The sequence below is a fragment of the Chelonoidis abingdonii genome, chromosome 22 (assembly GCF_003597395.2).
Source record: "Chelonoidis abingdonii isolate Lonesome George chromosome 22, CheloAbing_2.0, whole genome shotgun sequence".
NCBI classification, from domain to species: Eukaryota; Metazoa; Chordata; order Testudines; family Testudinidae; genus Chelonoidis; species Chelonoidis abingdonii.
Genome location: NC_133790.1, coordinates 5325939 through 5348719, shown reverse-complemented (window position 1 = coordinate 5348719; position 22781 = coordinate 5325939). Strand labels below are relative to the sequence as shown.

General features: G+C 40.8%; 2 protein-coding genes across 3 annotated transcripts in view; one reads left to right on the top strand and one right to left on the bottom strand.

The window, feature by feature from the left end:
- Window positions 1-12103: 12103 nt before the first annotated feature.
- On the bottom strand, window positions 12104-16395 carry RPL6 (ribosomal protein L6). Its single transcript, XM_032800694.2, has 6 exons — window positions 16215-16395; window positions 16015-16113; window positions 14690-14833; window positions 13977-14025; window positions 13181-13365; window positions 12104-12287 (listed from the first exon to the last, which is right to left on the bottom strand). The coding sequence occupies exons 1-6, from the start codon at window positions 16362-16364 to the stop codon at window positions 12135-12137; spliced, it is 780 nt and encodes a 259-aa protein (XP_032656585.2). The 5' UTR covers window positions 16365-16395; the 3' UTR covers window positions 12104-12134.
- A 2280-nt stretch (window positions 16396-18675) lies between these two features.
- PTPN11 (protein tyrosine phosphatase non-receptor type 11) overlaps window positions 18676-22781 on the top strand; it is a 46032-nt gene continuing 41926 nt past the window's right edge. For both annotated transcript variants that reach the window (XM_032800693.2, XM_032800692.2), the window contains exon 1: window positions 18676-18870. In XM_032800693.2, coding sequence (XP_032656584.1) covers window positions 18857-18870 — 14 coding nt within the window. In that variant the 5' untranslated portion in view covers window positions 18676-18856. The remainder of the gene's footprint in view (window positions 18871-22781) is intronic.

Genomic DNA, 22781 nt, shown 5'->3' with positions numbered 1-22781 from the left:
CATGTCCCCAGTGGTTGTTGTTCTGTCCCCTTGGCTTTCTGTTCCTTCTCTCTCTATTTCTGCAGTGTTTCTCTCACACATGGACACACAGCTCCAAAACCAATTAATCCCCAAACACCTGATTGTTTCTTAAATGGTGCCTAAATGAAGGGAGGTGGTTATGTCCACCAGCTTCAGTGAGCATTGCCCACAGCATTACAGTATGTTTGCATTGATAACTTTGAGTATTTACCCTTATGTACAGAGTGAGGGATGTTTGTGCTTGGTTATAATACGCTTTCAAAGACTCTAATATTAAATTGTCTAGAAAAAAACTCCTTCCCCTTTATATGTAGCAAAGACATGAACCTGTTACATATGACTATTTTTGTACCTTTATCTTTTTTTTTTAATACCTTGTGAGAATGAGCATTTTGAACAATGGGATGCCAAATAAAGCACTTTTTGATATCTGAAAACTTTAATTTTAAAAACAGTTACATCTGTCACATAAACGAAAAACCCGATATCTGAAAATACAAGCTCTTTTATTTTAATCTTATGTTTTCTTCATGAATAAAATCGAATGAGCAGTAAACTGGGATTGGGACCTAGAACTAATTCTATTCTGTGCACTGCCACTGTCTTGCTGAGTGGGATTGTGCAAGTCCATTAACCTTTGTGCCCCAGTTTCCCAATGGGGATAAACACAATTTTTATCTCAGCTGGGTATTGTGAGGCTGGTTTAATTAGCATTCGTCAGCAGATTAAAGGTGCAGGCAAATTACGATTATTAATAAATTCCTTAGGCAAAGAATCATAGTCAATCCGGACCCTGATAGTTGTGAAAGAACCTGAGGTCTAAAGCTCCATCAGAGATTGTCAGTCTCTCAGCTGACTGTTCTTGGCTTTTCTTTACAAATCTAAATATGAACAGCATCCTGTAAAAATGGATTTGGTAGCTCTGCACTGTGATAACAAATGAAGAGGATTATAAAAACTTTTAAGTTCTCATACCACTTAAGCACCATTCTTCAAAACCCTAGTCACATTTAATTTGTTTTTTCTAATACTAAATACTGGTATTTAGATAAATACTTTCACACTAGAGAGGAGACCTTGTAAAAGAACGGGCAAAATTTGGCTCTCAGTGATACTCATACAAATACTTTTAGTTCTTTTCTTATTGATTTTAAGCATTTGTCTGACACTTATCTCTGTAGAATCTGAACATGTCACTAATCTGAATGAATTTACCTTCACAACGCTGCTGAAAAATAAAAAATGATTATCCCTATTTTACAGGTGAATAAACCGAGGTACAGTGAGGCTAAGTTACTTGCCCAAGATAATATGGAAGTCTGTAGCAGAGCTGGGAAAAAAACCCAGATCTTCTTACTCTAAGTCCCGTTTTAGCCACCCTCCTTCATGAACCGAGTTCCGATCCGGGGGTCACTAGGTTTGCATAGAAATAACTGAAGGCAGAATTTGGCCAAATATGGGTAAATCTTGTGCAACTCTTGGAAAATTTAGAAGAACTCCAATAATAACAATACCCATCTATCTAAGCTAATTATATACAAATGCCTATCATTTTGTTATTGAAGCACCAAACAAAATTGTGAAGAACTATAAAAGGCTAGAACAAAAATAATTTACTCTCTTGGCTCTCCTGGGTTTGTGAATTTCTGTATGAAAGAATTTTTTAAAAAATATTTCTTAAATTGTGTCATTCCTGGGGAAAGGCTCTACTGAAAAAGTGTGTCTGACACTCATGCTGACTGAACGGAGTCTGGTATCTTCTGTCCAGGGTTCCATAGTTGTGGACCTGGCACTAAGAACACCACTCCTGGGAGTCTAAATGAGTCTCTCTCCATCTGTTTTGATTTTGTGTAGTGCAATTGAAGGGACACAGAAAGTGGGCAGTTTCTGAGTATGCTAAGCCTCAGTCTATTATGGTCTTTGTAAATTAACATCAGGGTTTTGAATTGTGTTCTGAGTGAAGGGGGGAATCCAGGGCAGCTCATGAAGCTCAGGTCTGAAATGTTCACAACAGCCTTTCTTTATCCGTTGTCTTCAGCAGAGAAGTAACTTTTTTCTCCTATTAACGCACCCCCCCACCCCTTCAGACATGCAGGGCAGTGCATGAGTTAGCTTACAGGGTTGTTTGCTTACTTGGTGTGTCCCTAGTGAGAACTATGAAGTGCGCTGCTGAGCAATGTACCAACTTCATCATTGTGGTAGAGGCTGTGTTCTTAGTATTTAGCATGTTTTGTCTTCAACAACACCCCATATACGGGTATTTATTATTAACAATGTCTATAGGGTTAACTATAATGTAAAAATTAGGTTGTGTGTCCATAATGGGTTTAATCCAGCTCCCATTGAAGGCAATGAGAGAACTAGGTTCAGTGAGAGCAGGATAAGGACCAAGGGCCGGGTTTCCAAAAGCGTTTAGGTGCCTAAAGATGCAGATAGGCACCTAGAGAGATTTTCAAAAGCGTCTAGGCACCTCACTCCCATTGATATGAGCTCGTTGCTACTACTGATTTTAAATATTGTGGCAGTTGCATTGTTATAGCCTGCTATCCCTGACCAGAATGGACAGGGATTTTTATTTTATTTTTTGTTTTGTCTGAGAACTGTATTAGCCAAATCCTTCTATAGATAGTCTGTAATCTTTGTCTACATTGGTCAAGGAAACCTTGCTAGCATTACCATATTGAAATATGGTGTTGGCTGTCGCAGTTCTGATTCCAGAGAGGACAGAGTTTTAGTGGAATCATTTGACTAGTCATCTGTCCACTTCCTTTCTTTTGTTTCTGTGAGCTAGTGGAATGGCTCAGCAAGAAAAAAAAATAGAAAAATGTATTTGTGGTTCAGCAAGACCTCCTCAAGAGATCATCCTTATAATAAGAAGTAAAATAAGTTAACGTAAGTAGAAAAGAAAATGGAAATCTGCCCAGCTTGGGATTCAGCCCAGGAGTATGGCCCTGAGGTAGAGCCTGGCCATCCCAGGTTCCCCCTCTATCTCCTAGACAGTCATTCTTAGAACCATTCCTCTGAACTTCTAAACAGGTTCACCAGGAGCCAGGTAGTGCCCTTCACTAGGTCAGTCTGTTTGTCAGGTCAGTGTAACAGTGAGAACAAAGCACTAGTTTGAATGCCCTTTTGTGCATCTGTAAGTTACATTTTTACTTTGAGAAATACTGATTTTTCTTTCAGTATTTACTGATAATTGCATTTATTGTCAGTGTAGTGTGAACCATGGTCAGCACATCGACACTACTGGCTGTGGGTATGGTATATGATCCATCATGTACAGAGTGTGTGAAATAATTTCAGTTGAGAAATATGAAAATTGTGATCTGGGGGATAAAACAAGCCATTGGTAACTTATCAAGAAACAGTTGCTAGTGGGAATGAATTGATGAAAGGAAGTGAGCTGGGCAAAATGCTTTTTCTTGTCTCTGTCTACTAGTGGGTGGAACTGGTCTGGCATAAGAGAACATGAAGAAATCAACTGAACAGGTAAGAAATTATCATTCCTTTTGTATGGCAAACATGCTGTGTTGAGTTCCGTGTGCAGCCATCATAGACTAACCTGCCCTGGTGATTCAGTCAAGACAAATGTTCATTACAGGTGATGGGGCTGGCTCACTTTGCCCAATTAGTGTCTTCCTGAGCAATACAATAAAAAGCAATCAGAACTATTATGAGTAAAGTCCTCTGGGAAAAAACATGTCTCTCTTCAGCAGCATAAACAATTTGAACTGTGGAGTGCCTGGGCTGATCTAGTATAGGAGGACCTGGGGAAACCAAATTAATAAGACGTTATCCTTCTCCAGTCTCCTCCTATTCCTGCACAGGTCAGTGGGAACTTCAGCAGCTATACTTAGCATGCAGCCCAAAACAGGTGTGAGTAACAATATCGTAAAGCTAAATGATTGTGACATCCATTGTAAGCTGCTACTTCAGTTCACTAGTAACAGGAGAAAGTGTATGGTGATACTCATATTTTTGCCCCTAAAGGACAAAAACTTCTCTCTTGGACCAAGATGTAGATTACTAGCTGTAACAGAATGGACCTTAGCTGACGTTTCTGATAAAATCTCAAAAGTCTCTGAGACTCAGAGCCTGTATATAAGCCACGAAGTCCTACTTTGGGCCTCCAAACAGAACAGTCAAATTATCGTAAGAACATGAGAATAGCCAAACTGGGTCAGACCAATGGTCTATCTAACCCAGTATTCTGTCTTTTGATAGTGGGCGGTGCCAAATGCTTCAGAGGGAATGAACAAACTGGCAATTATCAAGTGATCTGCCAGCCAGAGGGTTAGGGTTACCCAGAGCATAGGATTGCGTCAATGACCTTCTTAGCAAATAGCAATTGATGGACCTATCTTCTATGAATTTACGTAATTCTTTTTGGAACCCAATTATCGTTGTGGCCTTCACAATATTCCTTAAGTACTTCCTTATGTTTATTTTAAACCTGTTGCCTTTTAATTTCGTTGTGTGACTCCTGGCCCTTGTGTTATGTGAAGGGATAAATAACATTTCCTTCTTCATTTTCTCCACACCGTTCATGATTTTATAGACCTCTCTCATATCCCCCCCTTAGTCGTCTCTTTTGTAAATTGAATAGTCCTAACCTTTTTTTAATGTCTCCTCATAAGGAAATTGTTCCATACCCCTAATAATTTTTTTTCCTTTCCCTGTATTTTTTCCAATTTTAATACATCTTTTTAGAGACAGGGCAACCAGAACTGCATTCAGTATTTAAGATGTAGGCATATAGTGAATTTATATAGTGGGATTGTGATATTTTCTGTCTTATTATCTAGCCCTTTCCTAATGGTTCCTAACATTCTGTAAGTTTTTCTGACTGCTACTGCACATCGAGCAGATGATTTCAGAGAACCATCCCTGATGACTTCTGGCTCTCATTCTTGAGTGATAACCACTAATTTAGACCCCATAATTTTATCCGTATAGTTCTGATTATGTTTTCCAACGTGCATTACTTTGTAATTATGACCACTGAATTTCATCTGCCATTTTGTTGCCAGTCACCCAGTTTTGTGATATCCCTTTGTAACTCTTTGCAGTCAGCTTTGGCCTTCAGTATCTTGAGTAATTTTGTATTGTCTGCAAACTTTGCCACCTCACTGTTTATCCCCTTTTCCAGATCGTTTGAGTATGTTCAACAGCACTGGTCCAAGTACAGATCCTTGGGGGACCCTGCTATCTACCTCTCTCCTCTGTGAAAATAGACCTTTATTCCTATCCTTTTCTCCTGTCTTTTAACCAGTTACTGATCCATGAGAGGACCTTCCCTCTTATCCCATGACAGATTACTTTGCTTAACAGCTTTTGGTATGGGACCTTGTCAAAGGCTTTCTGAAAATCCAAGTACACTGTATCAACTGGATCACCCTTGTCCACATGCTTGTTGACCCCCTCAGACAGTTCTTATAGATTGGTGAGGCATGATTTCCCTTTACAAAAGTCACATTGAATCTTCCACAACATATCTTGTCTGATAATTCTGTTCTATAGCATTAATCAGTTTGCCTGGTACTGAAGTTAGGCTTACTGGCCTGTATTTGCCAGGATCTTTGCTGGAATCTTTTTTTTAAAATTGGTGTTAATTAGTTATCTTTCAGCCATCTGGTACAGGTGAGAGGTTACATATCGCAGTTAATAGTTCTGCAAATTCATATATCAGTTCCTTCAGAACACTTGGGTGAATACCATCTTGTCCTGGTGAGTTACTACTGTTTAATTTATCAGTTTGTTCCAAAATCTCCTCTAATGATACCTCATTCTGAGACAGATCCTCAGATTTGTCACCTAAAAAAGCATTACTCAGGTATTGGAATCTCCCTCACATCCTCTGCAGTGAAGATTGATGCAAAAAAATCATTTAGCATCTCACGATGCTGTTGTCTTCCTGAAGTGCTCTTTCAGCACCCCGATCATCCAGTGGCCCCACTGATTGTTTGGCAAGCTTCCTGCTTTTGACATGCTTAAAATTTCCTGCTGTTGTTAGTTTTTATGTGTTTTGCTAGTTGCTCTTCAAATTCTTTTTTGGCTACCTAATTATACTTTTACACTTGATTTGCCAGAGTTTATGCTCCTTTTCTATTTTCTTCAGTGGGATTTGACTACCAATTTCAAAGGATTTTTTTTTTTTTTTTTGCCTCTGCCTCTTTTACTCTGTTTAGCCCTGGTGGCATTTTTTTTGATCCTCTCTATTTATTTATGGTATACATTTAGTTTGAGCCTCTGTTATGATGTTTTAAAATAGTTTCCATGCAGCTTGTAGCCATTTCACTCTTGTGATTGTTCCTTTTAATTTCTGTTTAACTGTCGCTCTCATTTTTATGTAGTTCCCCACCCTACTGTGGTGAGTTTCTTTGGTATTCCCCTCTACCCCCATGTTAAATTTTATTATATTATGATTGCTATTACCAAGTGCTATTCAGCTTCCTACTTTGAATGGAACCCTAAGAGAATTCTAAATACAGTCTTCATGGTGAGACAGGGACAGAATAAGAGGACTCTTCCAGACTCAAATAAAGAGGGGAAATCACTTGCAAAGAATGTGTGGCACTGATTTGAGAACTTTTTTTGATTATGTTGAAAAAAACTACTTAAGAGTCTCAACATGACAAAGAAAGAAGCCCTCTTGGCTGAAGAGATAAAGCACATGGACATTAACAAAGGAAGAATAAACAGTATTAGACATTTTTGCCGTATAGCAGCATTTCTCAAGGTGTGGAATCCATCACTTAAATCATTTTAAAACTAGATGGAACTGAATAGTTGAGAACGCAGTGGAAAGAACTCTTGTACTGGCTAGGGGAAGACTAGGTGAGCTAATAGATCTTCCCATCATTGAATCCCAATAATTCTGTAAAAAAGAAAAGATAACAATATATCTAAACAGTCAATCATGCCAAAATTTCCTATACTGACCTACAGCTTCTTCCACATGGTGCAGGCAGAAAAAAAAATGAACTAGCTAGCAACTCTGCTTCCTCTTGTTCATATCTGCTAGGGGGAGGAACCAAACACACTAATCTGTACTGCTATAAAAGGATCCAGTCCCCTTTGTTGAGAGCACATTAATAGCACATACTGTTAACACTTAACAGATAAAATAAATGTATTTGTGTTGAAACTGAATTTTTAGATTTTTTTGTCTTTTTATTTGAAAATAGAAAATTTAACGCTGGTAATGAAAAGTGTTGCATTTGGAGCTCTGGAGATCTAAGTCTCCACCAAACTGATGCAGCACAGGCAGTGACATCTTTTCCGAACTTCCTCCTGAAAATGTGCCTCAACGCTGACCAGGACTTCTAGTCATGAAAGTATAGCTAAATTCTGCCTCTCTTCTACAACTGCCAACAAAGATGGCTGCTATGATGTAGTTCTCTAGGAATGGACTGAGTCCACCCACTCATTTCACCCACGCCACTAAACAGCCTTTAGATAATAACAATTTTGTCTGTTGCAAAACTGGACCTGTGACTTAAGAGGTGAAAAGTTCTATACTTCATTACCAATTCCCTGAAAAAGTCAAAATCCTTGTATCCTTCCCCTCACAACTGTATGCTTTACTCTGCTAATTACATATCACTTTATTAGGAAGCTGAAGCAAGGAGCATATTTGATGCTATTGAAGTGCTATGTTTGAATCTGTAAATATTTTTGGACCTGAATATTTTCAGCACATTTGACTGGTAGACTAGGACTTTAGATTTCTCTAGTTTCTTCTGTATAAAGCAGTGACTCAGCTAGTCAGGACAGTAGAATTGTTTACATGTGCAGAATAGTGAGAACACAAAAGAAACTCTTTAGCTGAAAGAAGTATTGTGAAGGTGGTGGTAGTGATGAATGTAATATATTAGCCTTTAAAGAGCCTTCCAAACATTTAAATAATTTCTCTGTCAGTAATTTGGAGGGTGTCTTTATTTCCTTTTAATATTCCTGGAGTGTCTCAGAAACATCAAACATTAAAATAATTTTCCAATATCTTTAAAATGACAAAGATTAAAATAGATTTTGATAAAGTAAAATTGGATTCATAGTCTACATGCTGCACCACCTTGTTAGAGCTGAAGGATGCTACAGTCTATTCCATTTTATGTAGTAAAGAATGAGGGGGCCTATCTAGAGATCTAAGAATAGAGTAAGAGTCAGGTTCTGTCTCTAATGCTTTCCGTTGCTTTGAGTGTAACATATCCTCCCTTCCTCAATTTTGCCATCTGTTAATTGGGATAATGCCCAGTTGTCCCCCAGGAAATGTTAGAATTGTTTAAGAAGTACATTCAAGAGAAGTGCTAAGTATCATCATACACATTAGAAACTTAAATACAATAGTGATGGTTGCTTTAGAACTGCCTTAAGAAATTAGAGATGTGTAGTCATCAGCTGAGCAGAGTTAGTATGATCCAGTTACAGCAATTTTTCCCATATAAAACATTCTCATGTGAAAACTGAAATTGCTACTATAGGTTTCCCAGATATTTCCTTAGAATTTATCAACACACAGTTTGAACAACAGATTCTCAATCTCGAGACATTAAGGGAGGAGCATACATAATATTACTGGATGTGAAAGAATCAGAACGTTGCTTGCATCTGACTTGTCCCATGAAAACTCTTCCCTGAGGGAGATTTTTTCCCCATTGTTTGGATTTATTCTGAGCAAATTTGGGGCATATAGAAGTTCTCCCATGCTAATGACGATATGCTTCCCTTTGCACATAACTTCAGTAGGAGTTCTACCTGAATCACTGAGGACACCTGACCCCAGAGAGGTAAGAGTCACCTCACAATCTGTGATGGGCAACAGGATTTAAGTGAGATTTTATTATTTTAAAGGTACATAGGGTTGTGTTTTTTCCCCCCAATCTTGTCAAATATTGTCATATGACCATTCCTCAACTAGTTTAAGAAAATGCTGAATATACCCCGCCACACACCTCAACTACCCACATACCTTGATGAGTCACTGACAAAGAGTGCATCTAGTACACACTGATTCTGACAGGCAGATTAAAAGAATGGGACAAAGGAGAGACAATTATATATAGATGTTCTAGAACAGGAGTTTTCAACCTTTTCTCATTTGTGGACCCCTCAAATATTTTGGAGTACAGACCCCTTTGGAATCTTAGATATAGTATGCAGACCTCCCAGGGGTCCGCAGACCATTGAAAACCATTGTTCTATAGTAACGACAACCTTTATGGAGCCTAGTGGTCTGACTATATCTAGGGCTCCACAGACCACAGGTTGAAAACCACTGCTAGAGCCAATGTACAATAATATGTGGTATTTTCAGAGACATCAGGAATAGATAACACACAGGTCAACCTGCAACACTGAATGACAGGGCCTAAAATGTTTATGGGCCCCACCTGCTTAAGTGTGGTTGAAAACTGCTCATCACCTCCCCCTGCTGTACAATGTACTACTATATATGATCAGCAGCACTGAGCCCGAGCCCAATAGTAACTCAAGAAAAATAACATCCATGAAGTAGGAAAGCCAACTAAGCAGGCATTTCTGCAGGAAGTATTTGAAAGTGAGTGTTTTTCCTCTGTAATTGGGCAGAAAGTTGATTGAGAATCTGTGTATACCAGGGGTTCTCAAGCTGGTGGACGGGACCCCTCAGGGGGTTGCAAGGTTATTACATGGGGGATCACAAGCTCTCAGCCTCCATCCCAAGCCCCACTTTGCATCCAGCATTTCTAAGTTTTAAATATATAAAAAAGTGTTTTTAATTTGTAAGGGGGGGTTGCACTCAGAGGCTAGCTATGTGAAAGGGGTAACCAGTACACAATTGTGAATTTTGAGAGGAGAGCGATTTATATTACTAATGCCTTTTTCTTCCAGATATTTCTGTGCAATTTGAGATGGAAAACTGGAACCAATCAGGGTTGACCTTTCTTCATTTTAGAGCAATTTTCTCTTGTTAATAGACAGAGATTGAATGTGATGTGCGTACATTCATAGGAACCCAGAATTCTAGGTATTTGTAGAATGTATCAGGTTTCAAAATAAACTCTGCTATGCTTATGAGCAGAGGGTCCTCTTTGCTCGGGCTAATGAAGTCATATTCCATACTGGGGCCAGGAGGAAATAGGGAGAAAGAATAGGATTTTAGAAGAGCTGGCATGTTAGGAAGTTGGTCAGGATAGGGTGAAACTGCCCAAGTTGCACCATTATTTACATTTTGCATGATTCCACTGGGCTAGGATATCTGGTTTTAAAGGTGTAGTATCTAGCTGTTGTGGGTTGCAAGAAAACTGGTATAATTTGAGATTTCTACAGTGAGTAGTGAATGAAAGGCACATTATTCAAATCCTAGTTGAACAAACCTGTCAGCCAACTTTAAAATGCTGGTGAATTATGTAGCAGTGGGTTAGAAGGGGTCCTGGTTATTCAGTTAAAGATAGCCTTTGACCAAAGCTTCAGGTAAGGGCTTGTCTACATAAAGAAGTTTACTGGTCTGAGTGTCCTTAGTGGGAGTTTGTAATATATCAGTAAACTTCCCTATGTGGAGAGATCCTTGAACTAAGTATTTGTGTTTAGACAGCTAGAATTAAACTGCTTGTTTCTCTTGTACTAAAACATGTTGCTTGTTAGTGGAAAGAAGGTGCCCACCTCAAGGCAAATGGGAGGTTCTATGCTGATTAGAACAGGAGCCTCACTCACTTTGTGGAGAGCCAAAATCCAGTTTTACTCAGAGGGCTGGGGCATAAGTTTGGGCTACATAGTGCCTTCAAGTCAAAGAGCCTCTCCTGTACTTAGCTGTAGTGTAGTAGGGCCTAGGAGCCCTAGTCACAGGCTGGGCCCACTATACGAGGCACTGTACAAATAACAAAACACTCTCCCTATCCCCCAGGGTAGAATATTGCCTTTGTCTTGTAACTTGGTAATTTATTCACTTACTATTACATTCAAAACTGCTCAGTTGGCAGATCATACTCACCTTTAGGGGGCCCTATTTCTGCCTTCTCCACCTCTCCCTTTCCTACAGCAACTCTCAGCTCATGTTCCATCTGCTAAAATGATCAGCAATGAAATAATGAATGTTGCTGACTCTGGAAGAAATCACTGCATTGCTTGACTGGGGTCACGTGAAAGTTATTTTTGCAATCACGTGGGCTGCCTTTTTTGTATACGAAGGTTTTCTAAAATTTTGCAGAAATCTGAATGTCATGAAGGCAATAAAAATACATTGAGTGGGCTGCCATCTCGTCTGTGGCTCAGGAATTTGACAGCAGTGGATTAGAGTGTATTTTGATAGATGCCAAGGTGTACATTTTTAGACAACTTTGCCCTTATGTAGTATATTACAGTGGCAGATTTTTAAAGAGGTCCATCTACCTTGGCCAGCGAGCAAGACCTGCCATAATGGTCCAGTGCTGCAACATTCCAAGCACTTATGTACTTGGCTGAACACCTCAGTAGGCCTATGAACTTCTGTGGGACTACTTGCATGGTTAAGTGGTTTGTTGGATCAGGACCAGAGTGCTCAGCACCTTGCAGGATCAAGCTCTTGTATGTGAACAAATGGAAGCACCAAGCTCAGGTGATTTGTCAAAACACCCCCAGGAAGTCTGTCAGAGCCAGAAACTGAAACCAGGACTCACTCCCACATTATCAGTAAGCAAATATACCAGGGGAGTCACACATACACACACGTGAACAATCAAGTTAAGTTATGGATAGAGACGCTGGGTCCATTTATAGCAGGACGTTGAAAGTAAGAACACTGACTAAAAACCCTGAAAAAGTTTACCCCAATTTGTCACTAGTACTAGCCAGAAGCCATAAGGCCAGCAGAGGATATCCTTCCCGAGTAGTGTGAGGACCGAGCCTAGCACTCCTATCATTTTAAATGGGACTAATGGTTCTAACAGTGCATTTCTGAAAGCTGTCATTTGTTCGTACGTCATGTAAGCAACTCCATCTGTTCGAAATGCAAGTCCTCAAAATAGCAAACTTAAAACCCCTAGCAGTTTTCTAATTCAATCTAAACTGCATTAACATCTGCATATTACAAAGTTCACTATAACTAGAATCAGACAAACCTCAGTTTTTCCCCCAATTTTAATGTGTTTTCAGAAAATTTAGAAAACCAATTTGTGAGGATAAACTCCATTGGAGAGAGAAAATACAGAACGTAGGTAGCCACGGAGCTGAGGCACCTTCTTGATTCTTGACAGGATTTGTGAGTCCACTGTCTTCTGGTCTGCCTTGCGTTGTTCTGTTATCTCATATTTCTAAAGAACAAAATTAAGAGAGAGTTAAAATACTGCAGAGATTTAGGAACAGTTGGTTATCCCTATAGAGATATGGCTGACTTCTTGCTTCCTGCCATGGCAAGGGCTTTTTCACTGGGTAAGCATTTCTCAGCATTCACTTGGAATTTTCATTCCAGGGAACAACAAACAAAAAGTAGTTCTATTTGGGCCACAGGACTCAAGTCACCTACAGTAGATAATTAAAGCTGTTTGAGTTTACACAACTGATGATATGTTTAAAAGAGTAGGAATAGATCTTAGCTAAAAGAGCTGTTGCTAAATTTAATCAGCTAATGCTATGGTGCAAATGGAGTCCCTAAAATCACAACACATGGAACACTTATGGACAACAGACCATGGAATGCGCATTAAGAAAATTCAGGGCTATTTTATGAATCAGTTTACAGTACAAGATTGAGACCATGCACACAGGAGATGCTGCGTTAAGAACCTGTGTTCAAGCACCTCCTCAGTATGGAGTTATTTTGATAACAGCAACATTTTAAGATCCCCCCCCCCCCCCCAAGTGTTAGACACACACACTGGGGGAGGTAACATCTGAAAAGCACTATGTCTTGGAAGTCTGTCTCCCTCACCAACAGAAGTTGGTCTTAAAAAACAAACAAACAAAAAAAAAATATTACCTCACTCACTTTGTCTCAAATATCCTGTGACCAACACGGTTGCACCACTTTCCCAATGTTGTCATATTCTTGCATTTTAGTGGACTTGACCTTGCTTTCTTTTAACATGTTCTTATTCTTAAACATTTAATCTGTTTCATGGAAAGACTTCTCCTTCCCCTTCCACCTCAGCTACAAACATTGAAAAAGACATTTGCAAATAGGAATACTAATTATTGTTATCCTTACTTCTTTCTCAGTGTCAAAGATCTCGCCTTCTTGATGTTTGGGCTTACGCAGCCTCTTCTTCTTAAAGTAGGCATCGGTGAGATGTTTTGGAAGTTTCACCCCAGAGATATCAACCTTGGTAGATGTGGCAATAACGAATTTCTGGTGAGTCCTGCGCAGAGGGACACGATTGATAGCCAAGGGTCCTGGTGGCATAGAAAAATACTTAGAATGAGTTGCAGTGTCACCTTATCACTGGAGAAATAGTACTCCCTTTCTAGTTTGCATCTTTAGCTACACTAAAAAGAAGGTCACTTTCCATTAGGACGATTAGTTTAAAGTGATTGTGTTCTTGCAGAGGACAGTTGGCTTCCCCTACTAAAATCTGAACTAATAAGGAAAATTAGGAAACGCCTTTCTCAAGACTTCTGATAATGCTAAGAGCTTCCTTGCGTTGTCAGTATTTTCAGATGTTAAAGCACAACGATACTTTATTAAAAAGAAGTGTTAGCCCCACAAAGCTTAACTGCAAGTTATTGGTACTGTCAATGAGGTACCCTCTTTTGCTAAAGGAAGGACACGTCACTCCCTTTCTCAGATTTCCAGTGCTATCTAGTGTTTCTAGCATTGGAAAACTGTATGATATCAGAACTTAGAACAGTCACGTCATGGGTACCTCAGGTTAGTCAGAAAAATTTCTATTCCCGGACAAGTACAACAATGGCAATCATGGTAGAGTCTGAAGACAGGCTGCATGGAGAGACTTACAATGCATTGAACAGGAATTCAACAGACTTGAGTGAATCAAGTTTCTTACCTGTTACCAGCAACAGGCCACTAGCAAGCTGCTTCAGGAAGACCACACGCTGAAACGCAAACACAATAGGATATTAGTCTCAGACAGCAATGCTAAATGCAGTTTGATGTCTGGGAAAATATCAGGACCTGATTTTTGTAAAAGAAGTTACAAAGGAGGAGAGAGACACTTTAGCCAGAAAGGCAAAAGGCATAGCAGTACCAAATCCACAACATGTGAGAACAAAAACTGTTCTAATTTGACAGGACACATTCCCAATGGTTAGGGAAACCAAACTAGAAACCTAAGTAGCTGGACTATGTTTAAATTGTCTAGAACAGAATTAAAAAAACTGGCACAGGAACTGGCATGGGACCCAACAATTTCATTCCCAAGTAGCCCCTTTTGTAAGTTACACAGGTTTATATTGGGTAAAGTCTGACAATCAATCAACTGCAAGTCCCTCCAATTCTTTACCTATCACAGAGGTATAAGCAAGGCATAGTCTACACTTATAGGTACATTAATGTATAAATTATCAGTCAGGGGTGTGCGGAAAACCCTCACCCCAGCACTGACTAAAAAACTCCTGTTGGTATATGCTGCATTTATAATGGGGGGCTATGCCATCATAGGTTCTGCAGAGCATACAGAAACTTTAACAGACCAGCCAACGAATATTTTGAAGAGCAGATGTGGCATGAAAGGATATATGAAAGACAATTCTTCTTTACCTTGCCTCTGTGGCGACCAGTGAGAATAATCAGAACAGTTCCTGGAGTAATAGAAGCCCGCAGTTTCCTCTTGTGTTGGCAGAAGGGCTTTTTGCCATGACTTAAGAGCTTGCGAGGAACATCTTCAGTTGGATAATATCTAGGCTAGGGAAAAAGCAGCAAATTATTAGCCAAAACTGCACTTTTACTATTCCATCAGCGAACTTAGCGAAAACAGTTTAATCTGAGTTTTGATCCTTCCCCTTTTAGTGGATGCAACACCTCTTCTCTCATGGGAAGATTATTTTTCCTGAAAGGCCATTTCCACCCTATCCCACTTTAGATTTTTTGTTTGTTTCTCTGTTGTGCACAGGATTCACTTTGCTGCAGGCTAGAGTTTTAAAGAAACTGGCACTTCTGAGTGATACATGTTAGGTACACTATTTTGGGTCAGATAGCTAATCAGTTACACAACATAGAAAGAAAAATAAAGTAAATGCATGTTATTTGTGACTGTATTTACAATTCACTAGAGAGATGCCAGAGGAGCCCTTCTGTGCTGCTCATTCATAGGCCTATGCCCATTCAAACAATGAACCTAGTCCATCGTGGAGGTTGTCAGGGTATTCCCATGGGAATCTCCTTAATGCTGCATGCAGTAGTCTCCTTTACATGTCCACAGGCAATTAGCCCAGTAATATACACCCAGAAGCCAACTGTACACGTTCTCTGATTCAGGCCATATCTACACTGCCCAACAGAGGTGTGAATAGCAGCGCTATGCTGTAGCTCCCCCATGTGAACACTGTGGGTGTGAACTAAAAGGTTCCTAGTTTGCCTGGAACAGCTGCTCTCCAGCTTTATTAAGTGTGTCACCCTCTTTAATAAAAAAAATTATTGTGAAGTAAATGTACGGAACATCAAGCTCCCATAGTATCGGTGATGCATGCACCAATTACGGAACGCCTGTTCTAGAATATTACAGCACAAAAGCCACAGTAAATATAAAGATGTGATGCACGTATCTCTTTAAAAGCAAGACTCTTACCCCCCCCACACTTTTTTTAAACCTCTCAAAAAAACGCAATATATAAATAAATCACTAGCTTAAATGCAAGTACCTACATAACAGTTTTACAGTGCTATACAGACAACCTATAGTGGAGATTATTCTGTCTCGTAGCCCGGAAGTACACCAATAGCAGCACTAAGGAAGTTTTTCATTACAGAATAGGAAGCATATTCTCTTGTCATCTACATCAATGCAACTCTGTAACTCGGTGTTTACCGGGAGCAAAATTCTGCTAGTGCAATTTAGTTAGTTTTTCCCACTTATCTATACTTACCATTTTACGAACTTTTACCACACGGTTGCCTCCATTCTTATCTCCTCCAACTGGTTTTGTGAGGGTAGCCGGTGCTTTCTCTCTCTTTTTCTTTTCTATCTATTGACAAACCAAAAAAAAAATTTCAGACAAGTTAACTTATGAAAGTTTGAGACACAACCTAATTAGTTAATAAACATGGAAGTTCATTCCCTTTATACCTTTGTTTCTGGTGCTTCATACTTGCGCTTGTACATGGCTTTTCTGGCATACATTGCCGATCGGGAATATTTCCCAATTCCTCGGGCCAGCACTGGGTTCCGGCTTGCATGGTGCTTTTTAGGCTTCTTTGCCTTCTTCTCGTCTGCCATCTACCAAATATCAAAATAAAGTATTAGTGATGTGTCACATTAAACAAAGAAACTACACAGAAAAAATGTAATGGCTGCAAGAACAAGCAAATTATACTTAAAATATCCATGGTACACCTCTACCTCAAGAGAATGCTCTCCTCAGGAGCCAATCTTACAGCATTATAGGTGAAACTGTGTTATATCAAACTTGCTTTGATCCCACAATCCCACTGGCATGCCCCCCAACACTGCTTTTACCGCGTTATATCGGATCATGTTATATCGGGATAGAGGTGTATTCCTACAGTGGTCTTGAGACTATTGGAGTATGTTTACTGTACTATCTTTTGCATCAAAGCCATCTAAATTACATGGAGCCTAATCAAGATGCACAGGACACCACATCCATTGCATCTCGGTTGTAACACAAGGCCATAAAGGTGATACAATTCAGATACCTGACCATGTCCAAAAGTAATAAAGCAGAGATCCCAGGGAAGAGAAACATGCAAATACAAGTTGGGGCTGCAACTGCATGACAGCCCATAGAGGCAAGTAGAGAGTGGGCAATAACCAGCTTCTCATGCCCAAGGCCATAGCCACATGGTGACTTGGGGCTTTTACATGCCCTAGACGGAGTCCCCAAGCTGGCCAGGTTCAGATAAGATTTACCGCAGGGAGCAGACTGGAGGCGAAGGAAGAATCCTCGTCCTCTGTGTGCCTACCGCCCATACGATCCGATCTGCCTCTGGCTGGAGCGTCTTCATACGTTTCGGACCAAAGGCTTGAAGTCGGGCTGGGGCTGCACTTTACAGGCTCCCAACCTCTGCTCCGGCCGAGTCTGGTCACCGCCCAGGGAAGGGGGCTCCTAGGATCACCCCCCACCGAGAAGTTATGCACTCCATTACGGAGGCTGCCGGGTCCCCAGCCACACAGTCACCATAGCGGGCCATCCGCGGCCTACAGTCCCCGGAGCTACCGGCGCCCGCGAACTCCGCACATACATGTCCCCCCGCGTGCATCCGGGCCCCCCGGAGCCACCGAGCCGGACCCGCGGGCCCTTCGGAGCCTCCTCGCGGCAGATGGCGGCAGATAGTAGCTACCGCTCCCCCACCATAAGCGCCGCCACTCCGCCATTCTTACCTTCCTAGAAGGGAAAGGAAGCAATATCCGGGAACCGGGCTCTAAAGCGACCCCGGCGTCTGACGTCACCCCGTCCACTCCGGGGCACGCTGGGAGATGTAGTCTGCGGCCTATATTGGGTTCTGGCTGCTCATCGCTCTCACTACGGAGCGGAGGAGGGTCAAGATCTGGGTCAAAGGGAGGACACTCTCGCCCTCTGGTTATAGAACGGGGTAGTGGGAGTTGGTCACGAGTGGGACTGTCTCGATTCTATCTTGGCTGGGGTTGGAGAAGAAGGTATGTGATGTGTTGAGTAGTTGCAGGGTTGATGGGTTCTGTTCTTGGTTCTGCAGATGACCTAAGGGCCCCCCCCCGCCAGTATGTAGCAAACAGCTAAATGTTTAACTTCACTAGCTGGAACTCGTGAAAGTTAAGTTTGTATAAATCTTCAGAATTGGGGCCCTGATTAGTAATAAACCTACACATGTCAGCGTCATGGTTCTATATACTTTAGTTTCTCCGTCTGCATATTATATCAAATAGCTACTTTGCAGAGTTGTATAAAGGTTACTTAAGATGACACTATTGCCTTGAAAAACACAACTGTAGACAAAAATTGTACCTTCTCTTATGTGTAACCCCAACTATAAATGAAAAAGATCAGAGACAAATCTTTTTTTTCAAGTTTGTTTCTTTGAGCTTTTGAGAGCATTTTGAATATAGTAAAGTATTTTGTTGATGGTTAGTTGCGCTTCCCCTCTCATGCAGTAGGATGGATGACTCCCGCTTGGAAGTAAGATGCCTTATAGTTTTGGAAGAGGATTCTTTTTAAAAATAGCACTGTTTAAAAAAGAATCTCGGTCAGCACACTGATTTTTTTTTTTGAAACAGTCATTAAAATCAAGTTAACAGTATCACCTCAGATCATGTTTGTAAAAGATTTAGATGAAAGCTGCTACTTTAAGTACAATGTGTTACCATGAGACATTTAAAATCTGATCCAGTGCACGCGGAGAGTGCTCAGAAGATGCACCTATGGGTGCATGCAGAGCTCCTCTAACCCATCCAGCCATCTATGGGTGCATGCAGCTCTTGGGATAAGAAAATGCAGCCCCCAGTGCATGGCCGCACTATGCAGCCAGCAGTGCTGCAGGCCAGGCAGCCCAGCGTGCGCCAGCAGGGCCCCGCCCATGGAGGCCGGTCCGGTCCGGTCGCGGGCGGATGACGTTCGGCAGGCTGCGCCGGGGTTCTGTGTCTCTGCGGCCTGGCTGCGGCTGCTTTTCACGTTCCCCTCCGGGTCCCCCAGGCCGCGTCCCGCCGGGGGAGGGCCCTCCCTGTGAGAGGCCGAGACTCGGGGGGACGGGCAGCTGCAGGCGCCGCGGGGGAAAATGACATCGCGGAGGTGAGGCCGGGGGGGCCGGGGCCACCTGCCCCTTTCACTGTGGGGGGCGGTGCCCCATCTTCCCCCGGAGCAACGGGCCCGGCGGTGGGCGGCAGATGCTCCCCTGGGGCAGGGCGAGCCACTCCCCCCTTGGTGCGGGGCCGATCTCTGCTGCGGTTAATTAAAGGGCAGCAGCCCCCCCCCACCCGCGCCCGGCGTTCTTTGGTGTAGGCAGGGGCCCTCCCCCGGCAGATCAGTGACCCACTCAACTGTCCGTTTGGCGTTCCAGGATGTGGAGAATTCACCCCGTGTGGCAGTGGCATTAGCAGCAGATGCATTACTGAGTGTGCGGTTTTGGGAATTGAAACGTGAAACAGCTTCTACCGTTATTAAGTGCAGGCTAATGTTTTAGGTGGCCTATACGTGTAGTTTAGCAGTGTACAATCTACTTCCAAATACTTGCAATATTGCTGGATTTAGAATTTGAAAAACTTAGTTCAATTTATGTTTATTGTAGATATGTGTGTCTTTCCACATCTCATTTTTATTTTGTAGAAGACTTGTTTATACTTTGTCAGTACATTTTCTGTTTTCTTTTATTCACTCTTTTTGGACTGGCAGTCTATCACAATAATTGAATTAAAGGAGCACTATCAAGATAGAAATATCATATTTAAATTTTATGTACATTTAATTCCATTTATTATGAAAGCTGACAGTATTTTTAAAAATCTGATTTGCTTTACACTGTTTACTTTTTCTTTTTCAGTTTAGGATGATGAAGCTAGATTATCAATTTCATTTCAGGGTTCTCTTCCCTCCTAGCATCATATTATTGTGTTTGGATCTCCAGCAGCTTGGGTAGATATTTGGAGCGGGAGGGAAATTTTATAATTGAAATGGGATGTTGGAATCTTAAGTATTTCTTTTCATATCAGTTTCAGTGACGCTTTCCCACCCCCCTTTTAAAATAAAGCCTAAAATACATGTGCCTGCATTAGTTAAGTGCCCATTTTACAGTCTTTGCTTGCTGTCTGACTCTTGAGAATTAGCCCTCTTAGCCCATACGAAAGTTAAAATTAAAAGGGGTTCATGAGAGAGAGTGAATAAAGATTAGAAATACAGACAAACCAGTGAGCCTGTAAGTAGGAATAATTAAACTAAAACTCACAGCTTTCCCGATCTGTTTTTCTGTCTGTCAGCCAAAACCCTAATCTGTTCTGCAGTCAAAACGGAGATCTGAGTAGCCCAGTCATGAAATGGAGAATCATATTGATTTTGTTTCTTTTTTCAGGGTGGTAAATCGATACTGTGCTCCTCTTCCCTCCCTCTAAAATTTTGCTGACTATTCAAACTCTAATCAGAAAAGAGAAATACACTGTTAAGGTAGTGTGTGATTCAAGAATGTCCTAAACCTTCTGAGTTCTGCAGAGCGGGCTTTTGTACAGTCATACCCTTATTCTCCAGAATATTTCTTTATCTGAAACAAGGGCATGTTCCCTGCACACGCTCTCTCTCTCTATATGTTAAAAAAAATACTCTTGGAAAAGGCCTTTTTCTTATCCCCATTGTCCTTGTTGTAAATTGTGTTTGACTGTCTCATTGGTTATCTTTCCACAAGCATTTTCGCCTTATTGTAAAATACCAAGTAGAATGCTATGTGGCTGAAACCATTAAATCACGCTTTGGGGAACATTAAACCCTCTGTTCTCATTGTGGGCATAAATAGAATATGTTGCTATGTATTGGGTTTTTGATTGCAGTATAGGCTCTTGGTCAATTTTACACTAGGAGTAACTCCTGTGTCTGCTTAGAACAGAGCTAGAAAAGGAAAGCAGAAAAAAATGTAAAATGCATTCCATTCCTATGAAAGGAAATGTAAGTGAAAATCCTCTATAGGATTTATATTACTCTGTGCTCTCCCACCAGTGTTGGAAAGGATGTGGACAGCATGGTTCAAAAGTGCAAATGTGGTGGCAATATGCCAAATGAGGTTACCCTGATCACCGGTCCGGAACCATTTAACATAGATCACTAACACCCCCATTTTTTTCTATTTGGGGTGGTTGACAAATGTGTCTTCCTACTCAAAGCCAAAAATACAAGGGTGAGAGAGCAGGAGAACCAGTTACCATTAGAACAGAAGTTACAACATGTGCAAAAACTTGGTTGCTTTCCTGGATGTACCTTTTTTGGTCCCAAACCCCACCTTTGGTGGGCTACAGGAAGAGAGATCCTCCTTTCACAATCTCTTACATGATTCCATAACCAATTTTCAAATACGTTATATTAGGGTCCCTTCTGTCCACTGAGATGTATTGTCTTTTGGAGTAACTTTACATGATGTGTCTAACTAGTAATATGATGGTATGTATGTTTGTGTACTTGGAGGACCAGTCGTTGCAAGTAGTATGTGTGAAAATTCGCAGTGAAGTTAATGGAAATTCTGCATGTGGCATGCTTGTAGGATTGATTCCAATATGTTCACATTCTTCTATCTATGCTTCACTTTTTCATGTAATTATAACTAAAATTCAATAAAATCTTCACTTAGATCCCACATACATTAAAAATTCCTGCATGGCAATATTTTGAAAGTATTGCTTCTCGTAGAAGTTACATAGTGGTGTGTGATTGTGGGAAACCTACATATCCAGATTGTTTCTTGGAGTACATTTTCTAGCGTCCATTCCAGTCTGGTTATTAAAATCCCAGGCAATGTGGCTTGCACTGCTTTTCTTGGCAGACTATCCAAAGATTGATTAATTTCGCCATCAGGAAACTTTTCTTGACATTCAGGCAAAATTTTCCCATTATTAATTTCATCCTAGTTCTATCCCTGTGTCTCCCTGTATACCGCATACAATTCTTCTTGCAGTTTACACCTTCCAGGTACTCGTGGAGTGTTTGTGTGTTCTCCACCTAACTGCTTAGTCTAGTTGTACACATTTAGGACCAGATGTTTAAAGATGTCTAAAGATAGCTGCTTTTGAAAATTGTACTAGATGCCTGCCTGCATCTTTTGGCATCTAAATACTTTTAAAAGTCTAGCCCTTGATCCGTATAATCTTTCTTCATAATTTAATCCCTCTGACCCTACGATTTTTTTGATTTTTTTTTTTTTTTTTTTTTTTTTTTTTGGCAGGGTCATCTTGTTGCCACTTAATGGCTGGTCACCAGTGTGCGTTAAGTCCGTCTTTCATAACGCATAGTCCGCATAATACACACTATGTGTTAACCATACATTCCTCTTTTCTAAGCAAGTGTGGTGATCATCTGGAGTCCAGAAGAGGTTGAAGTTATCAGTTACTTAACTGGGTGAAAGTGAGTAGCAGACAGTCAGGTTATGTTGCTGGGTTTAGTTGGTGATGGTAGAAACTTGCCAATCCAGTTAACAGGCTTTGTTCTCTTCAGTCTTTCAAGGTAACTGTGTTGAATATCATGCATGTACCATATGTATTTTTCAAAGGAGATGAGGAAAGATGAGGTCCTGAGTGGGCGTTGAAGATCCCATGAGTCTCTTAGGGAAGAGTAGGGGTTTTCCCCAATTTTCTTAGCCAAAATGCATGTCTTGCTGTTGTGCTGATTGATTACTGCCCAGAAGCAGCTGCATTTCAGTGGTATTGCATATTTATAGTTTGAAGAACTTTGAGGTCTTTCAGGATCATGAGCATGGGATAAATGTAAGATTATCTGTCAATTGATTAACTCTTGTCTGTTGTGATAACTCAAAGTACTGTAGTTGGATTATTACTTATATTTTTCTGGTTTGAGCTATACCCAGAGTAGTTTATTTTGTTGGTGGCTTTGCTAAAGGTGCAATATTCTGAAAGGGGTTCTCTTGGTTAGATAGGATATACACAGGTAGATCTAAGGTTCCCATGTAGAATTACTTCCTTTTTAAGTTGCACTTGTGCAACTTTACTTCTAAT

Coding starts and splice junctions, on each gene's coding strand:
- RPL6 (XM_032800694.2), bottom strand. CDS start 16,364: ATGGCAGACGAGAAGAAGGCAAAGAAGCCTAAAAAGCACCATGCAAGC. Junction 14,026..14,689: donor CTGGTCGCCACAGAGGCAAG/GTAAAGAAGAAT, acceptor TTTGCGTTTCAG/CGTGTGGTCTTCCTGAAGCA. Junction 13,366..13,976: donor TGGCCTGTTGCTGGTAACAG/GTAAGAAACTTG, acceptor CTATGCCACCAG/GACCCTTGGCTATCAATCGT.